Source organism: Polyodon spathula, chromosome 24 (assembly GCF_017654505.1).
Source record: "Polyodon spathula isolate WHYD16114869_AA chromosome 24, ASM1765450v1, whole genome shotgun sequence".
NCBI lineage: Eukaryota > Metazoa > Chordata > Actinopteri > Acipenseriformes > Polyodontidae > Polyodon > Polyodon spathula.
The window spans coordinates 11,888,267-11,906,437 of record NC_054557.1 but is presented as its reverse complement, the minus strand read 5'-3'; the positions used below and the strand labels follow the sequence as shown (position 1 = coordinate 11,906,437).

At 39.0% G+C, this 18,171-nt stretch overlaps 2 protein-coding genes across 2 annotated transcripts; one reads left to right on the top strand and one right to left on the bottom strand.

Moving 5' to 3' along the window:
- Nucleotides 1-278: 278 nt before the first annotated feature.
- LOC121299296 (F-box only protein 22-like) lies at nt 279-6,210 on the top strand. Its single transcript, XM_041226974.1, has 7 exons — nt 279-691; nt 1,100-1,232; nt 1,575-1,662; nt 2,676-2,771; nt 2,954-3,106; nt 4,120-4,285; nt 4,622-6,210. The coding sequence occupies exons 1-7, from the start codon at nt 582-584 to the stop codon at nt 5,004-5,006; spliced, it is 1,131 nt and encodes a 376-aa protein (XP_041082908.1). The 5' UTR covers nt 279-581; the 3' UTR covers nt 5,007-6,210.
- A 5,563-nt stretch (nt 6,211-11,773) lies between these two features.
- LOC121298921 (pro-neuregulin-4, membrane-bound isoform-like) lies at nt 11,774-16,079 on the bottom strand. The gene is made up of 5 exons (XM_041226242.1): nt 15,930-16,079; nt 13,979-14,059; nt 13,473-13,566; nt 12,413-12,565; nt 11,774-12,272 (listed from the first exon to the last, which is right to left on the bottom strand). The coding sequence occupies exons 2-5, from the start codon at nt 13,986-13,988 to the stop codon at nt 12,191-12,193; spliced, it is 339 nt and encodes a 112-aa protein (XP_041082176.1). The 5' UTR covers nt 13,989-14,059; nt 15,930-16,079; the 3' UTR covers nt 11,774-12,190.
- Between the last annotated feature and the right edge of the window lie 2,092 nt (nt 16,080-18,171).

Below are 18,171 nucleotides of genomic sequence, written 5' to 3'. Positions count from 1 at the left end.
TTGTCCAAAAGACCAGCTGCAGATTACATAGATAATTATAGACTCATATTGCCTGATGCCAGGCTAATAGCAAGACCGAGACCTTTGTAGTGGAGATAGGTCTGTACTGCTCATACACATAGTGTGATCACCAGATGATTTATCCAGTTATAGTGTTTCCTGGACTGGTGGACAAAATTAGTATTACATATTTCATGCCGATAGCTCACATTACCTCGTGTTAAGACATTAAAAAGATCGATCGTTGAAACGTTTGACTATACTTGTAGCACCTTTCATAAAAGCTGGCGGGTGTATCCAACATGTGGTATTTGTGACGTCTATACCGTGTATCGAAGTTTGTTTGATCTGCTAGTGACTGAATGAAGCAAGCTAACAATTTCGGTCGTTTTCGAATGGTACATTTTGGAGGTTTTGAGGAAGACCCACTAGAAGGCGCTATGAAGCTCGGCAGACAGCTGATTTCAATTGAGTGTGTGCTTCCTAGTTTTTTGGTGGAAAGTTGAAAGGTCGTGAATAAACGGTCTGCGGCTTCTGGCTGTGCATAGTAGACTTTTTTATGTTGCTACAAAGCTGCAAAAATGGATTTAACAATAGAAAGTAAAGCTGGGTATGTGCTTTCTAACGTAGCCGAGGTTGTTGAGAGAATTCTCACATTCGTACCGACCAAGTCACTGTTTCACACCGCCAGGTAAGAAAATAAATATAGCAGACACATACCGTATCAGCATGAATTACCGTATAGTGTACTTTGTTTACTTGTGCAAAAATCATATTACAATTGAGTTCTTACGGCAAAAGGGTTGCATTTCATTACATATTTGGAATCGAATTAGTAAAGTCATAAATGAGCTTCCGCATTTTCTGAGTGATAGATACTTCTTCCTTGTTTGTATTAACACCGCGCTGTAAGTATTATCGATAAGCACTGTAGTTTGTCGGTATTGTTGGGGGGGGGGGGGGGCTCCTCTTTTGCAGGTATTTCTTGTTAGCTGGCAGTCAACTCTTCAATGCACATGCAGACAGTAACGTACATAATCCGCGAGTTTACTGTGTGCTGTAGTACAGCATCACGTTGTAATTGTGTTGTTCATTTTAGTGTTTGCGCATTGTGGCGGGAGTGTGCCCGCAGAGTACTCAGAAAACAGCAGAAAGTGACCTGGATTTCTGCTTCAGGGTCCAGTGGCGGCACTGGCCACGTCCTCCCCCGGACTCTGGTTGAAGAAGTGGAGGTAATCTTGAGTTCTAGTACTGGCTGCAGATGGACACCATTACTGTGTGATTTACAAGATAAAGTCTTAATAACAAGACCATTCACCAGTTGTACTGTCACAGCCTTCTGTGCTGTTGATGTGTGGTATGCATATTTGTAACCATCTTACCCAAGTTAGTATTACTTGCACCGATATTGGGTAAGGTTCCTGTTGGTGCCTTGGTCTGAACTTGGGTATTGCAAATCATAATCACACACATGAAGGCACAGTAAAATTCTGATTTTTGCCCAGTAGAACCAATAATCAGCATAGATAAGACATGGTGTGTGCGTGTGTGTAAACCTGTTCTCTTCTGTGCAGAATGTGTATTTGCTTCCCAAGACAGTGCTGATTATGGCAGATGTTGATGCTTTTAACCAGCAAGATAATCATTTTCTTAAAAAAAAAGGTAGGAGACGTACTACAAAACACTTTAATAAGGACGGAAATAAGACTCCCATTGCAAAGCAGTTTGATCCATTCCTGGTTTTACTGTGAGCTTAATAAGACATACCTGAGATTATCTATTCACAAGGGGGAATCAAGCTGGTAGTAAAACCTGGAATTGGTGAAACTGCTATACAATCCTAGTCTTATTTCCATCCCTGCTGTGTATTTAAACTGTTGCATTTGTTTTGTGTTATTTGCCCTCATAAATCCCTTGTCCGATTTTACACAGTTTTTATTTCTTGCATCTCCTGTGAAGCAGTGTTGCAACCCTCCTCTCACTACATCCAGGACTGTGGTCAGAATACTTGTTACACTAAGTGTAAATCTAAACGATCTGCATTAAGATTACATTTCTGGTTGTTGATGTCGGGGGGGGGGGGGGGGGGATTAAATATAGGAGACAGTGCTGTACAATATTTGTATTCCCAACAAAAACAACCAAATTTTTTATCCTGTCCTTGCCAACGCTGCCACTTAGTGCCAAAAAAAGCTTTTCCTGTAATATTTCTAATATATGTAGCCTTTTTGTTTTTTTTTGTGCCCCCTGCTGCTAAGCTAATTCTTGCCCACAGACAATCTGTGGTCACAGATTGAGATTGCTTCTTGGCTCTTGCATTTGGGTACATTTGGCCTTCATCTGGTGGTTATAATACACCCCTCTGTGCAGGCTTATAGAGATTTCCCACAGGGGTCTTACCAATGCAATTTCTCTTTGCCTTTTGATTTAAAAGTTAGTAGGAGATGATTTGATGAATTCTTAAGCCTTTTATTAATTATATCCATTAAATGATGATTTTTGAATCACATGGGTATCAGTGACTAGTCATGCATCTAGGCAACAACTAAAATGAAAAAGTCAAACTGAACTTTTCATATGCATTGATGGTAAATCAACACTGGCGAGAAAAACATTGAGACTGATTTTAGGCTGCATCTGTAACTAACGCTTTTTTTTTTTGTTCTTTCCTACAGTGAAAAAATCATCTAGCTCAGGAAAAACAGATGAGCTTAGGAAACTGTTTCCCATAGGATGTGACATCTTGGGCATTGCAGTACCTGGGATTGTCTGTAAGAGGCAACTTCTCTGTTTTTAATGTCCTTTTAAATTGGTAATTATACTTTAAGTCGGGCTCTGTAGGATAGTCCGTGCCTCTGCAGTCCTGGTTATTTGAATGTATTTTTGTAAGTGGAATAGAGCACTGGTATTTAAGAGAGCATTGGATGCTTACCAGCCCCTTTTGTTTCTCCAGTAACTCCGATGGGATCACACAGTAACCTGCCTCAGGAATTTGAAGAGGGAGAAGCAGGTTTTGCCGTCATGTTTCCCAATATTGATGGAATAAGTATCCGCTCCTTCCACTTCTGTAAAAGGAATTTCTCCAGCACGTCTCTTGAAGAAGCAGGTGGGTATAGCTGGTAACACAATGGAGCATGAACGCATGTGCTTTTAAATGTACTAGAGTGCATTGCCTTTTCATTTTATGCTTTTTTTTTCTTTATTATCCTTGGTATTTTTAATACAGAATTTTCCAAAATACTGGGTCAAACTTACTGCTTAATTAGCACCCTGACACTTATCAGTTGTTCAGTGTTTTTGTTCTGTTTTATTAGCTGATTCTCCTTATTCCGAAAGCAACTGCATCCTCTTTCTGTAGGCTAGCACTGGAATCAAAGGAAGTGAAACTTTGTTGCGAAGTGAAACTGTTCTAAAATGTATTTTTGCTAGAGTATGGAATGGTTCTCAGTCAACTGACAGCTGTGATTGAATCATATTTTTTTGGAAAGAGTGTTTATAAGAAAAAAAGCATTGTGTCAATGTGATACTTTTTGCTTTACTAACAGCAGCACCTGTTGGTTAGAACTGCTGTAACTTTTCTAATGATGATCTACTCAAGGGTCTAATTAATTTTAACTTGAATCATCATTTCACCATTAGGCTATGTATTAACATGAATTAATATTACATTTGTATTATCTAGTACATTTGTGTGCGTTTCAGTCACTGTTGAGAGAGTGACCCTGCAACAATATATGTGCCAACTGTGTCTTTGCTCCGTTCTCCTGTGTTGTAATTTGGCCAGTATACCTGGCTAACACCTCTTCTCTTCTTTCAAATCATTAAATATATACTGTCCATAGGTAAGAAATGATACAAGGACTCTTCTCTGAAGCATCTGCCTCCATGCCTCCTCCATTGTGTCAAACATGTACTCCTGGAGTAATACCATTGATTTACTTCTCTATAAGTGTGTTATGATAACAATCTATACTTTTACCAATTTACCCATCTGAATATGGGTAATCAAATCTGAATATCCAGCAAGTCTGCTGTTTCGATAGGGAAGGGTGGTTAAGGGCAGACTGGCTATTCTTTCCTGTGACTGCTATTGCACAATATGTGTTTGTTCATTCGCAGGTCTTGTGAACAATCCCAATCTGCGGGTGGTTCTTTTGTTTGGATACGAGGCGTTTAAGTCGGGCGCTGCACGATTCCTTAACCAAGTCATTGAGCCGCTGTCCAAAGCTAACATCCTCCTTGCAGGTGGACATATTGAGAGTGTGACTTCCCCAGAGCCAGAGTGGTAGGTTGAAAGTACAGTGTACACTAGAATTGATTACTTGAATTCGTAATAATGGGCTTTGTATACAGTATATACTTTATTCAGAAGCTCTTGTAACAATTTACAATTAAATAATGTATCCTTTTTCCAGATGATTAAAATGTACAAACAAGTATTTTAGTTTGACTAATCTAGCTCACCAATGTATATCAAAAAATGATTACTAAAACATACCTCCTGCAGCTGTTTGTAGACAATTGTGTAGCTTTTAATTAAACAAATGAGCATTTGGATGCAAACAATTGAACTGACTTGCATCGTTTTATTTCCACTGTGTGTCTTGTTTGCTTATGGAAGCTGCAACCCGGGTTCCTACGGGGTTGTGGGTCTGGCGTTGAGTGGCTCCAAGATCCAGAGCGCTTCGGTTCTCCTCAAGCAGGACGTGAACAGTGATAAGACTGCAGAAGCAGCTTTGCAGCGCCTGAAATCCGCCAACATCCCCCAGCACAACACCCTGGGCTTCATGTTCGCCTGTGTGGGCCGTGGCAAACACCACTACAATTCGAAGAACGTGGAAGCAGACACCTTTCGGAAAATCTTCCCAAGCATTCCTTTGTTTGGCTTCTTCGGGAATGGGGAGATCGGATGTGACAAGATTGTCACTGATGGTTACACCCTGACTGACGCGGAAAACCTGCAGCACGGCTATTCCACCGTTGTGGCACTTGTTCATTTGGGATGAAGCAGCGGGAGCAGGTTTTGTAGGGTTGTTGAGCGGACGGCAGAGCAGTATTAGGTGAAGGGGAGAGTTGAGTCACTCCAGGTTTTTTTTTTTTCTTTTCCATTTACTAGCAAGCGTACCAGCAGTATGCACTTTTTCCAAAAATCTGGTTTGTAACAAAAGATTTACTATTCTGATGCGTTTCACATCATTTAGGAAATCTTTATAACACGTGTGAAAATGAAGTCAATGCACTGTACGTTTTCATAGGCTTTCTGGGGTGTTAAAGTTTGATGGGGAAATGCATGGACTGCTCCAGACAATTAAGGGACATTCATAGATTTGTATATCAGGTGTTATAAACCCCACAAATCCTGTATTGAAATTATGACTACATTAACCCTCTAGTCATATAAATGCTAAATGGGTAATTAATGAGGTGTCAGATGGTGGTAATATAGGCATATCAGACATTCCAGTCTATACTATTGTCCACTCTCCATATGTAAATATCACCACATATACCAATAATCCTGGCATTGATTATGCTTACTGGAAATATTGTTTCTGAATTGTTTTGAGCAGTGTATACATGACTGGACTGTAATTAAATGTACTGTAATTGACTTGGCTATGTACCATACCTGTCTGTATGGTAAAATGTAATTTTCCTAGTGCTGGAGAACTTTACGAAAAAAAGAAAATCCATGTTTGTATGGATTGCTAACCAGTTTCTGCTTAAATGTATTATTATTATTTTTCATTTTGTTTTCTGGAGTTTTTTCATGTTAAACGGGGGCCAGGCAGTACTCTCCTGGTAATGTGCAGCACACATATCGCTGGCTGCCAGCAGGTTCACACATTTAAGTGCTTGAATGCTGACGCGGTTTGTAGGAGGATTAAGTGTGTTCTGACAGTGTCTATAACACTGTTATAGTGTCATCACATGCGTGGTTTTTATGTGGAGGGACAAGCCCAAGTGCTGTTTCTAGTTGTATTTACAAATAAAGCAAGGAGTCTTATACATGCTTTGCGTAAATGTTGATTATACGCAATTGGAACTTGTTAAATTTGTTACACGAAAAGGTAACGTTTGCTTTTTATCTTAATGTAATTGGTCAATAATATGTAAACCAAATATTACTAGTGGTGTGCGCAGTTAAAATTCTCTTCTTTTGTGCATCCAGTCCAGCCATTATATTAAAACACAATGTTCTATAATCCATCATTGCGACCTCTGTCTTTTGTGTATCGTGGATTATTGTGTGAGTTCTTAAAAGTAAGTTATTACAGCAATCATTTTTGCAATAAATGTGTCGAGCGCAGTCCAGAACCATTTCTACGTTTTGTAATGGTATAGCACTGTATCATTTGTTTTATCTCTGGCAGTTGCATAAAAATCATGGGCTAATGTTCTAAGCTTTGACCTGAACCATAACTTTGTAATTTAGTGCAACTTGGCAGCTGTGATTCCTGTTTTTAAAGTAGCACTTTTCCACAAGGTGACTTTACGCTTCATTTTTTGTATAAGAGGTAATTTATAGCTTTTAAAAAAGTTTTGGGGATCAAGATCTACATCGCGGTTGCATTAGTGCATATGGAAGTATGAATGCTGCATACTGAACGTATCTGTTATTAAAACAATTTTAGCATTTAAAAGATATCTCTGTTTAAATTTTCCTTGTATTTCCTGAGGTCAGTTGCATCATTAACTCTTTCAGCTCTGCAGCCCTGTTTATAGTGGAAAGGAAAGGAAAGATTCGTCACCGTTTCTAGGCCTTTGTTTTTATCCACAGTATGCCTGTTTTTTTTTCTTTACCAAAGCTTTGACGCATCAAACATTAGGTACTATGTGTGCTTAAAATTCCTTAATTTGTTTAATTGCTTTTATAGTAAATATAATTGATAAAACTAATATCTTTGGGCTGGCCTTGGTCTTGAAAAACACTATATAATAGATGTAGTGTTGTTACTTACGGTCGCTACACATCAGATGTGATATGACGAGCTAAAATGAATAGAACAGATACTTTTGATAAGTATCTTTCACACTACAGGCAACACTGGAGCGATATAAATGGGACTGAATCTTAGGTTTTGCAGTTTGTCATGTGACAGCTAGGAATTGACCAATTGGAGAGCTGAACAGCTTCAATGCACATTTTCCAGCAGGGTGAAGCAGTATCTAAAATGGAGAAAAAAAATATACTGCCGTGTTAAAATACCCAGTTTTATGACAGAGATTATCGCAATTATAAAGATGCAAATTTGAAAGGTAATAGATGAGAGTCCATTTCGAAGGCACCGGATAGGCCTGGTAGATATGATTTATTGCCATATATGTTGAAATACCGGTTGAGAAAACACTCCATTTCTAAAGCTTGTTGACAAATGTGCACCAGTCTTTGATCATAGTTTTGTCAATAACTATTTGTAGTAGTTTTATAGATCTGGCAGTTTTTGAAATGGTCATGTGGATGCGTTAGTCACGAATGAGTCTGTCAAGTCAAAGCACTTGTTCCTGCCATTATGGCACTGCAGGTTGTTCTCTCTAAAGTTACTGCAGTAAAAGACAGACACCATCTACTAAATGCCATCCCCAAACCTTAAAAAACATTAAGTATGTTGCATATTTATTTTAGAAACATTTCAGAGAGAATATACTTTTTTTTTTTTCCCTTGTCACTTCTGATAACATTTATTAGATGCTAACATTTGGGTACTGCTGCTTGTGCCTGGACAGCCTCATCCATCACTACCAAAGTGCTTCTCCCCAGGAGTCAGAGCAAGACTTCCCTATCATGTTGGCAGCCCCAATGACTTGAGAATTGAAGCAATCCCAAGACTTGTGTCTGAGAAATTTAAACCAGGCAATACTCCTAGTCATCAATGTATATGTGAATCGAATTGCATCTGCAACTGATTTCTTTTTTCTTCAAAAATCAACCGCTCTCAAACATCATCGCTGTAGGTTGACAGTCTCCCCCAGCACCCCCACTCCAGCCACCTCTGCAGACTGCCTCTTCCTGACAATGCCCCCACTGGTCACACCCAACACTAGGGTAAAAGCATGACCGCGTAATGGCCTCTCCATCTTCCTGCTGTCTGTTTTTTATATAAATCATGTAGCCCAGGTTAAACCGATTCTATGTTGTTCAGCCTTACAAAGTCAATATTATTGGCCGTCTCATATGTACTTGCTGTCCTGTCAGGGGCAGTCCTGTCACTGCAATTCTTCATGCTCCTCACAGGATGAGCTAACTGGCTATTGGCCTCTCGGCCTTCCAACGGGGCCAGGAACAGGACTGTGAACCTGCAATAGATCAGTCATACCTAGTTAGCTCGACGACTTACCTGACACGCTGCATGGACCTCAGGATAAGTAACTGCCTTCCTTGAAGAGATTGGTCTGTTTACTGAACTCCCTGAATAATTCAGCATTGGTAGAAACAACACTAAACAACATGACTCTAAATGAGGTGTTTTGTTAACCTGAAATCCATAATTTCAATGGGTTTATTTTGCTGACACTGGGTGGAAATCAGTAAAAAGAATTCTAACCAATGCTTTAAAATCTTACGTCATATTAGCCTAATTAACATTGCCATTGGTCCACCTTATAATGAGCAGAGAATCTGATGGTTCTTAATATGTTTTTTAAACCCTAAATCAGTATATGCAAATATTTTTAATGACCATGTATAAAGAGGTTTGTTTTTGTTTTTTAAGTCAGTTGGACCTGCTGTGTTCACATTTTTTGAGTTGATTGTGTTACTGTATTAATAGAAGAAAGGTTTTCCTCTGAATCCCAGTGTATGACTTCATTGCCATATGGTTTGAGCTGTGGGCTTGGAGAGATGGTTTTAAATCCCAGCTCACGCAACGACTTGCTGTGTGACCATTTGTCAATTTTCCTACCTCTTCTGAATAGAAGGTGGAAATATGTGTGTCATCATCACCTGGGCAATTTGGGGGAAACAAGGTTGAAGAAAAGTAACTTGATCTACTGTGGTTGTTTTGTGTTGGATTAGCACTTAATACAGGCTTACTGGTGGATGGAAGGGACACATGTTAAAAGTACCAATCTCAGACCCCCAAACAGGTGGAAGTGACCAAACTGGAAACACTTTCAATACACCACACTTGCTAGATGTGTATATATTAGCTGTCCTTTGACAAGCATTCTACCTATTGTAAGTTAAAATAATGGCTTACATTTTTAACCCTTATACATTGTAGGCTGAGCCTCTATATTAATATTTGCCCCCCATCCTAGCTGATGTACCCTCCTGGTTCTTTTCCCAAGCAGTAATACCCACTCCTCTGACTTGCACCCATTAAACAATTGCTTATCACAGCCGCCCCTCCGGAGATCAGAGCTGGCGCTGACTTGTGCACCAGGAGAGTGATCCTCTTTGCTCTCCTGGACTTCCTGGCCTTTTTATTGCCTCAAGATGACAATCTGTTCTGCACAGCTTTGCCATTGTCTAACACTACCTTGTCCTCCCTTTGAGTCTGTGTAACCACGCATTGCACAAGATTAAGTCTGAAAATCTATTGCCCAGCACACTCGAGAGGCTCAGATTATCCCTATAAGTCATCTCCATCCTCTTCCTCTGGACTTCATTCACCAATTTGCTCACCGTTATCAGACCAATGATGGATGTGTACTAATAACTTTTGACCTGAGAGTATGCACGTATGTGTACGGTACACTCCAACAAGTACTGGGACTGATGGCTAACCACACTAAAACATGGATTGGGGCATTTGAAAATGTGTCTCTGCCTGTGTGAAAGGTACCATGGTGAGTGCCGTACTAGTCCTGGCAGCCTCCAATGCAGAAGAATCTTAACGCCAGGCAATATAATAACAGCAAGGATTTACAAAGCTTCATCACACAGGAGGAATGAACTATAAATCAAAAACAAAGAAACTGCAAGTCAGCTGTAAGTGCCATTCATCACACATCCCACAGCACTCGACAAACACACTCTCACAGCAAAGAATACATATTAACCCTTGGAGGGGAGGGGTTATGATTGATTTCAATGCATTAAGACAGGGATTCTTAAGCTTGTTCTGGAGGGCATCCCCTTCAAAATGACTTTTGTACAGCGCAACCTCCTATCAAGCCATTAAATAACAAATTATGGAAATATCTACATCTCCATTTTATGCTATAAGCAGGAAATATATTAATAATAAAGTAAAAAGAGATACTGTATTACAGCTTCCTCTAATCCGAAATTAGACCGAACAAACCATTATTCTGAACATCTCACTCATCATGAAGCACATTCTTTTTTACAGTTTTTACACAGGTGAACATGGGGTGAACACAACTTACACACTTAAACAGGTGAAGCAAGGATGATAAAGACTGTAAGATAAGGAACTAGAAACACAAACCCTTTTTTTAAGCCAGTGAAATGTTTTTCATCCTAGTCACATTCTGGGCAGTTGGTGACTCGGTTAATTCATCATTGATTTTAACCTCCATAAATCAATATTCTTGGAACAACTGGGCTTCAGTGGGAAGATTGCTAGGGATTGTTCTACCAATGACATTAATGTAACAATGTGCAGGTGCAGTGAATCGGGAGAACATCTTGCTTGGGTTGGCAAAGACATAACCTAAAGGAACTAAATTACAAGGCACTCATGGGCCTGGATTCAGTTCCCAAACTATCATACGTCTCTCACAACTACAACTTTGTAAAATGCCTTACATGCAATCTTTAACCTGCTGTAGATTCAGCTATGGCACATGTATTTGGGTGTGATGAGCCTTGGGTTAGGCTGCTTGTCTCATCAAAATCTAACAAAGTAATCCACTTTTTTTGCTCTCTTCTGTGCCTGTTACATAACTGTATCAACATGACTCATCTTCAGCCAGCCGACAACAATTTCTTGCTACACACGTACAACTAAAGCTTGTTGAAATACAAAGAAATACACATAACTGATACAAAGTAGAACATGAATGTCTACAATGACATTTAACATTAACACAACATGGTAGCTTTCAACATCATCTCATTAAAGGGTGATTCACGTTTAGCAAGTGCAGCCCAACATGGGGCCTTTGAGTTCTGAAAGTGATTCCTCCTAATGGAACACTCCAATTCTTCCTAAGGGACTGCTTTTCAAAGTCACCCAAGTCTTCATATTAAGACATGCAGTTACTTGCTGTGCAGTGACTCCAGTGACCTGCCTAGTGGTGTGTTGCAGAGAGCCTTGCCTTCTGCCGCCGTGCTTTGCATGCCATTGCTGGAGTGGCAACAAGTTCACCAGCCCCCTTCTGCTTAGATGGAAAATAGACTCAGATCATTGCAGATGTTTGAAATTAATACTCAACCCCATTCCAATGTTTTTGATAGAAAGTTCATGCAGACCCATGTCTGGGGAATAACCAGAAAGTAAATACAGTAGAATAAACTGTGATTCCACAGTCATACACACAGTAGTCACTCAGTGGTACAGAATCGAACTCCTAATGCTTTTAATTTTAGTTCACATAATGTTACAATACCACCCGTTTTATTTATTTTATTGAATTTACTTTTACACAGTTGTCATTAGCTTCAAAGTTACCACATGCTGCTCATCTTCTGTTAGGAAACATGAGAAAGATGATGTGCTACAGTGTAAGACTAAACACCATGGGTCTTCGAGGGACCTGTGGCCAGCCTCTATAGTACAGCTACCCTTGAAATAACATTTAAACAACAATACGATTCGTATTGCTGCCAGTTGTCCAAAGCCTCGAACTGTTTATTTGCTTCCCAAGTGGCTCTATAACCTGGGTCCTGTTTGTTGATTAAAGTGTATGTATTTGAGTGCGATTTGTTACCTACACTAAATACATTTGTGGTTTAGATCACTTGGTAAAAACCCTATGTTTGAAAACCACTTTACAGGAATTTCCCTGAAAAGGACACAATAATATGTATTAAAAACACATTTCAAATGGATTTTAAAATCATAAACTATTCATAATGCAAACTTTAGCATCATACTAAATATACATTAAATAAAAAAAAAATTAATTAAATTTAAGAAAAGCCCAAAGACCAAAGCCCAAACGACACACTTCTATGTACAATAGATCTCTACAGCATGTTTGGGGTGCGTCAGTCTTTCATTTTATGTTTTAAGTGAATGTAAAATTCTCCTTGCTTTTCATATAAAAGTAGTGCTTATCATATTCCATTGCTTCGGGGATAGTCGTGGTGATACTGCTGCTTGCTGTTCTGTTGGTTTCTTTTCTTCTGCCTCCAGATTCTGAAAAATATTTTTTTTTAAAGTTTACAAGTTTAAGCATAGCTTCAAATCAACAACATGTATATTTAAACCTGAGACAGAAATGACGATGCTCTCTGGATTTGAAAGAGGATATTTGTTCCCAAGGTAAATCTCTTTACCTGCAGATATAGTAGATCACTCCAGCTAGTACAAGAGCAATAAGAATTGGCAGAATGACAGCACCGGCAATCAGTCCCGCCTCGTTCCTGGAATTTGCCTTGCTGAGGAGCTGGAACTCCTCACACCTGGCTCCTCTGTAGTTCTCAGTGCACCTGCAAAAGAGATTCATGATTCGGATATTCTGCTTCACGATAGCTACTTGCAGAAAAGTTTAGAAGATTCCATTGTGAATGCCTCGCGTATCACCCTAGCAAAACTGTTAGCATACGACAACAATAACAATGGCAACGCAATGGATCTTGTACTGTGGTCCTGATTCTGTAGCATAGTGGTACCGTTATTTTATGGTACTGTTGTACTGCAATTTGCTACCGTTACCTAGTAGCAAACAAAGAGATGCATCTTAGGTAGGACAGGACTCGTTTATTTGGGACTGGTTGTAACCCTAACTGGTTTCTGTAGCCTTTAGTTTGCAAACCCCCCCCCCCGGAATGATCGCAGATATCCAGGGCAATTCCCCAGTGCTGTGTAAAATGCTCAGAAAAATCCATGACCATGATCAGGTCAACCCATCGGTCTAAAACAAGCGACCTTTTCATTCAGCAATACAAAAACGGTTTAAAATAATGGCAGCACATTCATAATGAATTCCGTTGGAATCCCACAGGAAGAACACCTGAATATCTGAGGCTCTGAGTTCTGAAGTAATTCATTTTGAATTGAGCCTGTTAATTCATGTGGATTTAATTACCTGTATTAATTTCAAATTATGTTGCTCTCATGTGTAAGGCATGCATTCATGCATGAATGAACACTTCTCACAATCCTCTGGTGGGCAGATAAGAGGGTATGAATTAGTAAAGAATAAACAATGAATTCATTAGGCATGGGGTTGAGGGGAAAGGGGAACCTCTTCATGTTTTGAAATCAACATGAATTAACAGGGCTGAAGTCAAAATGAATTACTTCAGAAGTGCAGAAGATATTGTTACTCCTGTGGCATACAGCGGGCATTCATTATGGATTTGCAGCCAACCACAAAAACAAAGTGCTACTCACACACAGGAAAGGGTGGACATAGAAGGGATCCTGTAGCACCTGCCTCCATTGTAGCAATAGGATTGCTCCCATGCCTCACAGGGCTCTCCGTGTGCTAAAACAAATAAACTCAGATAAACGGGAATATCGTAGGCTGGAAAAGTGTTTGGATAATGAATAAGGAGTTGAAACTCAGCAGGAATTGATCTCAGTTTAATTCAAACAAAGTGGTTTCAACTCAACGTTTTTTTCTATGAGCCTTGTGACGTGGTGTGAACAACTGTTCCATCTCTGAAAACAGACGATCAAAAAACTAAGACAACACACCTTAGCTTGTTACCCATTCACTGTACATCCTGGAACGGCTGAAACTGTGCAATTGGAGTCTTATTTTCATCCCTGTTGCATTTGCAAAATACAGTATATGTGTTTAGTTTTTTTTTTTTAATTTTACATTAAGAACACAATGAATGCCATAGGTATAAGCATTCCTAAATCATTATTTTTTTAAAATGTATATTTTCCACCTGCCATCATCTTCTTTTAACTTGTAAAGGGAAGCTGACAAACTGAAGAAGTAGATTCTGGCCCTGAAAAATATCTCTTTCCTGTAAAAGAAACACAAAAAAAATATTACCAGGAAATTACAACTCCAAGATCATTTAGAATGACATTAAAAGGTGTTATTCTGGACCTTGGATTTGTATCGCTTGAGTTTTGAAAATACTAAAACCTCATAAGAGAGATTTTGATACCCTCAACAACTTGGGCTCAAGGATGTCCTCACTAACTTATCAACTCAGTATAACATACTGATGGAAACTTTAACTAAATTAAGGCAGCCTGCTTGTGTATTATTTCGGATTGAACATTTTAAAAATGTATTTTTCACTGGATAATTCAGATCCAAAACATTGCAGCAGCCTGATCAAAGTCCCAGTCAGAACTTTGGACAAATAAAACAACTTCGGAAAACATGTCTATTGGGAAGTACACTTTATTAACAAGCACTATAGAGACAAGGGTTAGAGAACATGTCTATTGGGAAGTACACTTTATTAACAAGTACTATAGAGACAAGGGTTCCTAGAATAGGCACACCTACCAGGGTGAGCCATCTTATCAATGCTAGAGTTACACACAACAAGAGTTGGCTCAAAGCTTGAAAATCAATGGTGAACGCTGGAGAACCCTGCTAAAGAATCTGACAGCTAAAGTATCTGATTAGAATCTGTCCTCTCCTGAGCTTTCAACCCCTTGCGCTACACCACAGCACACTGTACGATAGATGCACAGTCCTCTTGAACAGCAGCAACTTTTGCATAGTTAACTTTTGCTAATAACTTTTGCATAGTTAACTTTTGCTAATAACTTTTGCAAAGCCTGGAAGCCTTAATTTCATCTGACATGCTTTGTTGTTAATATGCATACACAGATTGTGTCATCTTTTCTCACCAACCAAACTAGGATCTTGCTATAATGAAATGTGCATCTTCTGTTTCAGATAACAACCACAGTTTATGTTACTTGAACTGTTATGTACTTGAATTAAATAAACCAGAAAAAGTGGCAATTTCAAAACATTTGCAATGACCTTCTAATGTAAACTACTATATTAGAAGTCTAAGTATAGTAAATGGTTGTCATAACCTAGATAACCAAACCTTTTACAGGTTAAATGATAATACTGGCTGTTCAATTCTTAACAGAGATTGACTGTAGCTTTTTTGGTTTGCAAAGAGCAACTATATTTTCCACTGCTTCTTAGTGAAGACTTAAATCAGTACAAACTCAAAGATGATTTAATCTAAAATAAGTCTGAAAACCACTTTCCTTTTCAAAGAATTGAAGTAAATAGGAGATCAATAAATAAAAAAAAACAATAGTAAATCAAATAATGGTCAACAAGCACTTTCATAATGTACTACGGCTATTAAGAGCATTTGTAGACAATAACACCATATTACTAACGACACCAACAATACAAAAAGGAATGAATGCCATCAACACATTACTTTAGGATTAGGAATACACACAAACAGGGACTATTATTTACCCGTGTAGACATCATAGTATATATTTTCATTTAAGGTAAATAATCTTCGGAAGGTAGCGTTACCCATGATGGAAAAAATAGTCAACAGTAATAATTGTATCCATTTATACTTACTTAATAACAATACATTAAAACGATTTAAGTAGGGAGTTTTTTTCTGACTCAGTAAGCAGAAGAAGAGGTAAGCATGCGTGCATGCGCAGTATAGGAACTTGGCAAAAATTGATGAGAAGCAAAACACCGGGACAAGCGCAGTATAACAAAATAACACGACACCTGTAATTCTCGAAGTGGCTTCGGCTCAATTGCACTCCTTAATGTATTGATACATTAGCCTGTGGTGTAATTGTTCAATTTGATCATCAAAATAATAATTATATCAGAAACGTTGAAAGCACAATTCTTACATTGCTCGTACTTACACTCATTGAACAAAAGCACAACTGCTCAGAAAATAATGTGGTGTGGTCTTCTCACTTGAGCTGTTGAGTTAGCACACAGTCCCTCGCACAGTACGTTGTTACAATAAAGTAAACGTGTCTGACAACCTTTTTAAAGTTCTGAGGACTTTCAGGCGACATCGTTTTAATGAGTCACTAAAGGCGTGGCTATTCCTTTGCCTCGGCACTTGGAAACCTTCGCATTGCAATTGGCCCACATTTAATAAAATAACTAGCATACTTCTCGAGTTATGCTTTGTTCTGTTACAGTACCAATCACGTCGGGTCCTTAAGAGGCGATGCTATCACACCCGTTTAACCCGCCTACTCTAGTTGTGCAGTTCGCCGACTGAATGACTCACGTGAAGTTTGCGTTAAATTATTTACAGCTTCTGCAGTTTCCAAGGGAAGATGCAAAAATAAAAAGGAAATACTTTTGTCATGTAAATGCATACCAGATGCATGAAGTCAGCCCTATGGCACATTGCTTTTCCTAAAGTTCGCAAACTACTAGGCTATCAACTTTTGATTTAGATTTGGATCCCTGTATGTATTTATTTTAATGAGACAATTTACAAGCCAATTGCCTTTTCTGATTTCTTCAATTAAGCATGCATTCGCATTTCGCATTGCACAATTATCTGGTACCAATATTAGGTCTAAAAGATATTCTGGATGACTGGCTTGCAAAGTGGGCTTAGTGTGCATTCACCATTCACTGTCAACATACAAAAAATGATTGACAAGCATGGGTGTCGAAACAGAGGCATTGTTTTTTGTGTCTTTTCCGTGATAGAAAACATGCCTCTGATGACCGCGTTGATGTTTATAAGCTTTCTTGAAAGATAGGTAAACAACAGCATGATAGAAACGTATTGAATCTACGTTTTTATCTCGGGACCATCCATTGTATCCTATTAGGGGTATATGGGTCCTAATGAAACTCTTTTTCTTCCTTGTGCTGCCACCTGTTCCTTGTCTATTAAGATGTTGTTTCCTCTTTGTTTTTACTCTCATGGCCGTGACGGTGGATTCTGCTTAGCTCTATTATCCTTGCTTGTCTCTGACTCTTTTAGCGGTCATGGCCAGCAGTCTCCACTGATCGGCTCAATGGCCTGAGGCTGTATTAGTAGGTGTTGGGTCCACTGGTCCTCTCTCTTTCTTTCTTTTTCTCTCTCTCTCTCTCTCTCTCTCTCTCTCTCTCTCTCTCTCTGTCTCTCTCTATGTTTTGGAAGTCCCTTGGCAATGCAGTGTGCATTGTTTAGAATATACAACTCCCGCAGAATTACCACTCATGTTTTAACTTATACAGACTTAAAATGAGCAGTGTAGCTGTTGTCCCTTATGTGGGCTTTACTTCACTGACACTGGGAACTGAAGTTATCTCTCTTTACTCCACAAAGCATGGGCAGTGCAAGCCGTGTCCCCTTAGCATTCCTCGAGCCCGCTTTGGAGGGCTCACCCGTTGGGATTGCTTTTATTTTAATACACTAGGATGAGGTGGTGAAAAAAACGTGTTACTGAACTGTGTTTTCATGATAATGTAAACTGCGCATGTGCAACTCTGTCGGTCAGCGGCGTAACATAAGTTATTTTAAGCAACCTTTATATTGATTTTCTTTTTTTACCTTTTCATTTTTAAATGTGTACAGATCTATCTTGTAGTGAATGCTGTGCCCCTCCCTCAATCTGTAAGATTTGCAATAAGTGGCCCTTTTTTTATACTGCTATGACGAAACAGGTTTCTGCTTGGAAATAATTTACATAAAAGCGACGTCAAATACATGACTTGTTGGCTGCTTTGTAGGCTGCCTTATCATAGCTTCCCTCAGTAATTGGGAAGGACAGAGTCAATCTGTCATCACAGAGTTTACAGGCAAACTGGCTAACTACAAATTACACATGTTCACCTTTTTTGCAATATTCAATACTACCGTTTCTTTTTCAGATGCTTTATTTGACATGATTAATAGATGGCGGAGAAAAACCAGGCGAACATGTTTGTAAATGTAAGACAACGAGGTATTATTAATGTCTGATGTTAGGAACTCAAGTGCAGCCTGACAACAGCTTCGTGTTAATCACTGGGGTCTTTACGGTGCCTCATCTGTACACCGTAGGAAGAAAACGGACGATCCTGAATCTAGCACTGGGCCTGGGAGATTATTATGGGAAACTATTCTTCCTCACTTTAATGTGCGCAGAATATGGCTGGTTGCCATAT